General features: G+C 58.4%; 1 protein-coding gene across 5 annotated transcripts; it reads right to left on the reverse strand.

Annotated features, from left to right (window-relative positions):
• Window positions 1–1,021: 1,021 nt before the first annotated feature.
• LOC149428403 (uncharacterized) lies at window positions 1,022–7,754 on the reverse strand. 5 transcript variants are annotated; one of them, XM_089667458.1, is made up of 7 exons: window positions 7,607–7,754; window positions 7,377–7,521; window positions 7,188–7,285; window positions 5,869–5,946; window positions 5,539–5,598; window positions 5,007–5,119; window positions 1,022–2,244 (listed from the first exon to the last, which is right to left on the reverse strand). In XM_089667458.1, exons 3-7 carry the CDS (start codon window positions 7,203–7,205, stop codon window positions 2,199–2,201), a joined length of 315 nt encoding a protein of 104 aa, XP_089523584.1. In that variant the 5' UTR covers window positions 7,206–7,285; window positions 7,377–7,521; window positions 7,607–7,754; the 3' UTR covers window positions 1,022–2,198. The 5 variants fall into 5 exon arrangements, 2 of the variants coding, with proteins under 2 accessions (XP_089523584.1, XP_089523583.1); XM_089667457.1 differs by having other exon boundaries at window positions 5,869–5,973; XR_016310737.1 differs by lacking the exon at window positions 5,539–5,598.
• Between the last annotated feature and the right edge of the window lie 491 nt (window positions 7,755–8,245).

The following is an 8,245-nucleotide window of genomic DNA, read 5'->3' on the forward strand; positions in this document are numbered from 1 at the left end:
CACCAGGAATCCCACCCTTCCTGTGACACCAGGGACCCCCTTACTCCGGGTGACACCAGGAATCCCACCCTTCCTGTGACACCAGGGACCCCCTTACTCCGGGTGACACCAGGAATCCCACCCATCCTGTGACACCAGGGACCCCCTTACTCCGGGTGACACCAGGAATCCCACCCTTCCTGTGACACCAGGGGGTCCCGTACTTCATGTGACTTCACGGACCCCCTTGCTTCTGACACCAGGGACCCCCTTACTCTGGGTGACACCAGGAATCCCACCCTTCCTGTGACACCAGGAACCCCCCTTACTCCGGGTGACACCAGGAATCCCACCCTTCCTGTGACACCAGGGACCCCCTTACTCCGGATGACACCAGGAATCCCACCCTTCCTGTGACACCAGGGACCCCCTTACTCCGGGTGACACCAGGAATCCCACCCTTCCTGTGACACCAGGGACCCCCTTACTCCGGATGACACCAGGGGGTACTTCATGTGACCTCACAGACCCCTCACTCCTTGTGACATCTGACCATTCTCCAAGGCACATAGTGTGGGAAGGTGTCAGGAAACGTGCCGACACCCCAGCCATGATTGGAGCCGGTTGTGGAACGATCCCCTCTGGTTCCAGGTGGAGGGGGGAAGGGTTAGGCCCTCCGTCAGGATCCTCCGCACTTCCTGTCCCAGTGACACGGTCTGACCCCGACACACACGGTGTCACCGGGAACAGGAAGTGAGGGGAATGTCCTGAATGGGGGAACCAACATGACACCGAATGTTCTATCTGGGGTTCCACTTCACATGCAGGCGGTCCTTGGATCCACACAGCGAGATTCTCATTGGTCAGCGACTGTCGCATAGGAACGGCCCCGCCCACCTTACAGCCATTTCAGATGGGCGCAGGCTGAGAGAAATTGCCCCTCCCCCATGTGTCCCACAATCTCGGTAACTCCTCCCCCACCCCCTGAACCGTGAAGCTGATCCTCAGCTTCACCTGCAATAAGAAAAGGAAGACACCAGGGGGCAGTCCGGGCACTTTATTCAGGATTGTGACATTGGCTGAGGATTCAGGATGATACAATGGCGCCCTCTGCTGGCCAGGAACAGCAATTCAGGATGGTGCAAGGGCGCCCTCTGCTGGCCAGGAACAGCAATTCAGGATGATACAATGGCGCCCTCTGCTGGTCAGGAACAGCAATTCAGGATGGTGCAAGGGCGCCCTCTGCTGGCCAGGAACAGCAATTCAGGATGATAGAAGGGCGCCCTCTGCTGGCCAGGAACAGCAATTCAGGATGGTGCAAGGGCGCCCTCTGCTGGCCAGGAACAGCAATTCAGGATGATAGAAGGGCGCCCTCTGCTGGCCAGGAACAGCAATTCAGGATTGATACAATGGCGCCCTCTGCTGGCCAGGAACAGCAATTCAGGATGATACAAGGGCGCCCTCTGCTGGTCAGGAACAGCAATTCAGGATGATACAATGGCGCCCTCTGCTGGTCAGGCACAGCAATTCAGGATGATACAAGGGCGCCCTCTGCTGGTCAGGAACAGCAATTCAGGATGATACAAGGGCGCCCTCTGCTGGCCAGGCCAGGAACAGCAATTCAGGATGATACAATGGCGCCCTCTGCTGGTCAGGAACAGCAATTCAGGATGATACAATGGCGCCCTCTGCTGGTCAGGAACAGCAATTCAGGATGATACAATGGCGCCCTCTGCTGGCCAGGAACAGCAATTCAGGATGGTGCAAGGGCGCCCTCTGCTGGCCAGGAACAGCAATTCAGGGTACAAGGGCGCCCTCTGCTGGCCACACCAGAAACAGCGTCCTTCCATTGTGAGTCATTATTGGAGTCCTCTCAGCATCGCTCTGCCATGGCAAATAGACTCCGCCCAGTCGCCCATCTCCACCACTCAGCATTGCCGCCGTCGTCGCCCCTCCCCTTATTGCACTTAGCTGCGTCGCCCCGCCCATCACACACGCAATATAAAAACACGCACACACATGATCAGAATGAGATATGTACAGCACAGCAGAAGTCCAGGAAATTGGGGGCCCCACGAGTCCAGCTGGGGGTGTCGGGATACAGTGCAGGGGGTGCAGACACCCCGATACTATGTACAGTATTGCAGTAGTCGCTATACAGGGAGCAGCAGCATCTTCACTGGAGTCAGGGGACCCCGCCCTCTAATGGGGGGTCTCTGTCACACTCTGGGGGTCCATCCTGGGTACGGGGGAGGAGGAGCCTGCCTAAAGGAAAAGAGAAGAGAGAGAGACGCGTCATTAACATGGGAAGCCGCTAAATGTTCCACCCAGAAGTGATAGCCTGGGAGGTGGAGTCAGACCACAGGGATGGGGGGAACCCCTCATAATGGGCACAGGGATGGGGGGAACCCTCATAATGGGCACAGGGATGGGGGGAACCCCTCATAATGGACACAGGGATGGGGGGAACCCCTCATAATGGACACAGGGATGGTGGGAACTCAACATAATGGGCACAGGGATGGTGGGAACCCCTCATAATGGGCACAGGGATGGTGGGAACCCCTCATAATGGGCACAGGGATGGGGGGAACCCCTCATAATGGGCACAGGGATGGTGGGAACTCAACATAATGGGCACAGGGATGGTGGGAACCCCTCATAATGGGCACAGGGATGGTGGAAACCCCTCATAATGGGCACAGGGATAGTGGCAACCCCTCATAATGGGCACAGGGATGGTGGCAACCCCTCATAATGGGCACAGGGATGGTGGCAACCCCTCATAATGGGCACAGGGATGGGGAGAACCCCTTATAATGGACACAGGGATGGTGGGAACCTCTCATAAGGGGCACAGGGATGGGGGGAACCCCTCATAAAGGGCACAGGGATGGTGGGAACTCAACATAATGGGCACAGGGATGGTGGGAACCTCTCATAAGGGGCACAGGGATGGGGGGAACCCCTCATAAAGGGCACAGGGATGGTGGGAACTCAACATAATGGGCACAGGGATGGTGGGAACCCCTCATAAAGGGCACATGGATGGTGGGAACCCCTCATAATGGACACAGGGATGGTGGGAACCCCTCATAATGGACACAGGGATGGTGGGAACTCAACATAATGGGCACAGGGATGGTGGGAACCCCTCATAATGGGCACAGGGATGGTGGGGACCCCTCATAATGGACACAGGGATGGTGGGAACCCCTCATAATGGACACAGGGATGGGGGGAACCCCTCATAATGGACACAGGGATGGGGGGAACCCCTCATAATGGACACAAGGATGGTGGGAACTCAACATAATGGGCACAGGGATGGTGGGAACCCCTCATAATGGGCACAGGGATGGGGGGAACCCCTCATAATGGGCACAGGGATGGTGGGAACCCCTCATAATGGGCACAGGGATGGTGGGAACTCAACATAATGGGCACAGGGATGGTGGCAACCCCTCATAATGGGCACAGGGATGGTGGCAACTCAACATAATGGGCACAGGGATGGGGGGGAACCCCTCATAATGGGCACAGGGATGGGGGGAACCCCTCATAATGGGCACAGGGATGGTGGGAACCCCTCATAATGGGCACAGGGATGGTGGGAACCCCTCATAATGGGCACAGGGATAGTGGCAACCCCTCATAATGGGCACAGGGATGGTGGCAACTCAACATAATGGGCACAGGGATGGTGGGAACCCCTCATAATGGGCACAGGGATGGGGGAACCCCTCAATGGGCACAGGGATGGGGGGAACCCCTCAATGGGCACAGGGATGGGGGGAACCCCTCAATGGGCACAGGGATGGCGGGAACCCTTCATAATGGGCACAGGGATGGGGGGAACCCCTCAATGGGCACAGGGATGGCGGGAACCCCTCAATGGGCGCAGGGATGGGGGGAACCCTTCATAATGGGCACAGGGATGGGGGGAACCCTTCATAATGGGCACAGGGATGGTGGGACCCCCTCATAATGGGCACAGGGATGGGGGGAACCCTTCATAATGGGCACAGGGATGGGGGGAACCCCTCATAATGTGCACAGGGATGGGGGGAACCCTTCATAATGGGCACAGGGATGGGGGGAACCCTTCATAATGGGCACAGAGATGGTGGGAACCCTCATAATGGGCACAGGGATGGGGGTAACCCCTAATGGGCGCAGGGATGGTGGGAACCCCTCAATGGACACAGGGATGGTGGGAACCCTTCATAATGGGCACAGGGATGGGGGGAACCCCTCATAATGGGCACAGGGATGGGGGGAACCCCTCATAATGGGCACAGGGATGGGGGGAACCCTTCATAATGGGCACAGGGATGGTGGGAACCCCTCATAATGGACACAGGGATGGTGGGAACCCTTCATAATGGGCACAGCGGGGGTACAGACCAGGGAACTCGGCACAGGGATGGTGGGAGCCCCTCCTAATGGGCACAGGGATGGTGGGAACCCTCATAATGGGCACAGGATGGTGGGGACCCCTCATAATGGGCACAGGGATGGTGGGAAACTCCTCATAATGGGCACAGGGATGGTGGGAACCCCTCATAATGGGCACAGTGGGTGTACAGGGATGGTGGGAACCCCTCATAATGGGCACAGGGATGGTGGGAACCCCTCATAATGGGCACAGGGATGGTGGGAACCCCTCATAATGGGCACAGGGATGGTGGGGACCCCTCATAATGGGCACAGTGGGTGTACAGGGATGGTGGGAACCCCTCATAATGGGCACAGGGATGGTGGGAACCCCTCATAATGGGCACAGGGATGGTGGGAACCCCTCATAATGGGCACAGGGATGGTGGGGACCCCTCATAATGGGCACAGGGATGGTGGGAACCCCTCATAATGGGCACAGGGATGGTGGGAACCCCTCAATGGGCACAGGGATGGTGGGAACCCCTCATAGTGGGCACAGTAGATCTCTCTGACTCTCCCGGACTCCCCTGAACAATGTCCCTTCTGGGGACCTCCAGGAAAACGTTGGACCTGTGGGGCGGTCTCACCGTGCCGGGAGTGCGATGATGCGCTCGGGATAGGTTGTCACGCCCAGTAGGGGGTCCTGGCACGGCAGGGGGGGCTTCACCGGCAGCGGCTTCTTAGGTGGAGGCGGTTTGACCTGCGGCAGCACAGAGATGAATGAGACGGGAATGTGGGGGGTCAGCGGACGTCACCCCGACATTCTATAAATCCATGGCCCCACCCACTTCCTAATCATGTGACAGCCTGCTTAGCCCCTCCCCTTCCTTCTCCTGGAATACAATCTTACTTCAGGGCTGCCGATCCGCGGCGCTCTCAGTTCTGGGTGGAGCGAGGGGCGGGATGGACCCCCGGACAGGTTTTATTGTTGTTTTCTGGCAGCCCTGAAGTGAGACACTGTTCCAGGAGAAGGAAGGGGAGGAGCCAAGCAGGCGGTGTCTGCTATTGGCTGATTGTCATTCTATTACATTTGTGCCCCGCCCAGTCTGCTGCTGTCAGAGACCCGTCCACATCCCAGCAGTCGCACACAATGCACGTCCAGAGCGGCCGGCGGGTTACCTGCAGCGGGTCGGCGGGCAGAGGCCGGGTAGGTGCCGGGGGCCGCTCCTGAGGGTCAGCCTGGATGAAAAGAGCTGTGAGAATGATTGACAGCCATGCGGGGGGCGGGGGCATAGACACAGAAAGGGTTAATAAAGGGGGTGGAGCAGATTTAGACACAAGGGGGGGGGCACATGCTGGGGAAATATAAAAGCAGAAAGACATGCAGAGCCAGGGGGCCAATCCAAGAGGAACTACAGGGGCCACACCACAGCCAGCATTACCGAAGAGTGCCACCACCACACCAACCACAGGGGGGCGCCACACACCAGGAACACCGCTCTACATTACCTGGCTGTGCTTGGGGGCGGGGTCAGGCGGCAGAGGCTTGGAGGGCGGGGCGGGGCGGTCCCAGACTTCCACATCGCACTGCGCAGGAGGAGCGCAAGAGTCGTCCTTAGACCCGGAGAAGAGAGGCCAGAGGGACGGGGAGGAGCATGGACAGAGGATGAGGATGGAGGGGGAGGAGCATGGACAAAGGATGAGGATGGAGAGGGAGGAGCATGGACAGAGGATGAGGATGGAGAGGGAGGAGCATGGACAGAGGATGAGGATGAGAGGGAGGAGAAAGGAAGGGGTAGGAGAGGGGAGGAGGGGGTAGTAGAGGAGAGGAGGGGGTAGGTAGTAAAGGGGAGGAGGGGGTAGGTAGTAAAGGGGAGGAGGGGGTAGTGGAGGAGGGGTAGGTGGAAAGAATGGGGAGGAGGGGGTAGTAGAGGAGGGGGTAGGTGATAGGAGGGGGTAGGTAGTAAAGGGGGGAGGGTACACAGATCACAGAAGGTAGGTGGTAGGAGAGGGAGGAGGGGGTAGGTGGTAGGAGGGGGGAGGGGGGTACACAGAAGGTAGGTGGTAGGAGAGGGGAGGAGGGGGTAGTGGAGGAGAGGGTAGGTAGTAAGGGGGAGGAGGGTACACAGAAGGTAGGTGGTAGGAGGGGGGTACACAGAAGGTAGGTGGTAGGAGAGGGGAGGAGGGGGTAGGTGGTAGGAGAGGGTAGGTAGTAAGGGGGAGGAGGGTACACAGAAGGTAGGTGGTAGGAGGTGGTAGGAGGGGGTAGTGGAGGAGGGGTAGGTGGTAGAGGGGGGTACACAGAAGGTAGGTGGTAGGAGAGGGGAGGAGGGGGTAGGTAGTAAGGGGGAGGAGGGTACACAGAAGGTAGGTGGGTGAGAAGAGAAGAAGAGATGGTGATTGGTTAGTCCGGTGGGCGGTGACATACAGAAGACGCAGTAGGCGGGCTCTCGGTTTGGCGGTCAGGGAGGAGACGCGGTCTGGCTGCGCACAGAAACCCATGACAGCCAATCACAGCGCAGCTTTCTGCTCCGCCCATAATGCCATCACACCAGCCAATAGGATTTCACATCTGGGATTTGTACCTCTCCAAGCTCCGCCCTGCCTTCAGTACAGTGACTGGGGAGGAAATGGCGAGGAATCCTCCGCCAGGACAATTCCATGGAGCCGATGTGGGGCGGAGCCGCTGCGGGGGGTCCAGTTGGACCTGCTGGCACAACAGGCAGAGGCTCCACCCATCTTCAGGTTTGGGGGAGGGTTTTGGCAGCTGAGCCAATGAGAGCTCTGCATTGTCACGGGGGCGGCCCCCAGCGCATTATTTGGCTCACCTGGGTTCTGGCAGACATGACCTGCAGCTCGGTACTCTGGGTCCAGGTGGGGCGGAGGAGGGCGCTGTGGGCGGAGCTGGCCGCTGGTTTGCGTCACTCTGTAATGAGAGAGGAGGAGAAGTCATTCCACAATACACCCTGCAGGCGTTCGGCGCCCGTTTTAGGGCGGAGCTCCCAGCGCTGACGCACCGGTATTGGCACTTGCTGCCGTTGCTGAAGATGGCGGAGATCTTCCTCTGCAGAGCGCCGCGTTTCACGTAACACAAGACGACCAGGACGAGCGTGAGAAGGAGGAGGAGGACGATGAGGACGGTGATGGAGGCGGAGCTTCCCCCTGTAGGCGGGATTAGGTACACGTTAGGCGGCACAGAACCGAGGCAAAGGACGGGCATCACAGAGCAACAACGCCGCATACTGACCGCGCTCCAGTGCCATCGGACCGCTGTCCACGCTGCCGCCATCTCCAGACCGGCCGCAGTCCGGGGGAGCCCAACCGCGATCACAGTGACAATTGCTGTTACTATTACACACCTGGAGGGGGCAGAACAGGACAGGTGAGACCAGGAAACATGGACAGACGGACGACAGGGAACTGATAGAGAGGAGGAGAGACGACAGGGAACCGATAGAGAGGAGGACAGACAGACGTCTAGGAACTGATAGAGAGGAGGACAGACAGACGTCAGGGAACCGATAGAGAGGAGGACAGACAGACGTCAGGGAACCGATAGAGAGGAGGACAGACAGACGTCAGGGAACCGATAGAGAGGAGGACAGATAGATGACAGGAACCGATAGAGAGGAGGACAGACAGACGTCTAGGAACTGATAGAGAGGAGGACAGACAGACGTCAGGGAACTGATAGAGAGGAGGACAGACAGACGTCAGGGAACTGATAGAGAGGACAGACAGACGTCAGGAAACCGATAGAGAGGACAGACAGACGTCAGGAAACCGATAGAGAGGAGGACAGACAGACGTCAGGGAACTGATTAGAGAGGAGGACAGACAGACGTCAGGGAACTGATAGAGAGGAGGACAGACAGACAACAAGGAA

This window comes from Staurois parvus, unplaced genomic scaffold, assembly GCF_062004578.1.
Source record: "Staurois parvus isolate SC_StPar_1 unplaced genomic scaffold, SC_StPar_1.0 ptg003262l, whole genome shotgun sequence".
Classification (NCBI taxonomy): domain Eukaryota; kingdom Metazoa; phylum Chordata; class Amphibia; order Anura; family Ranidae; genus Staurois; species Staurois parvus.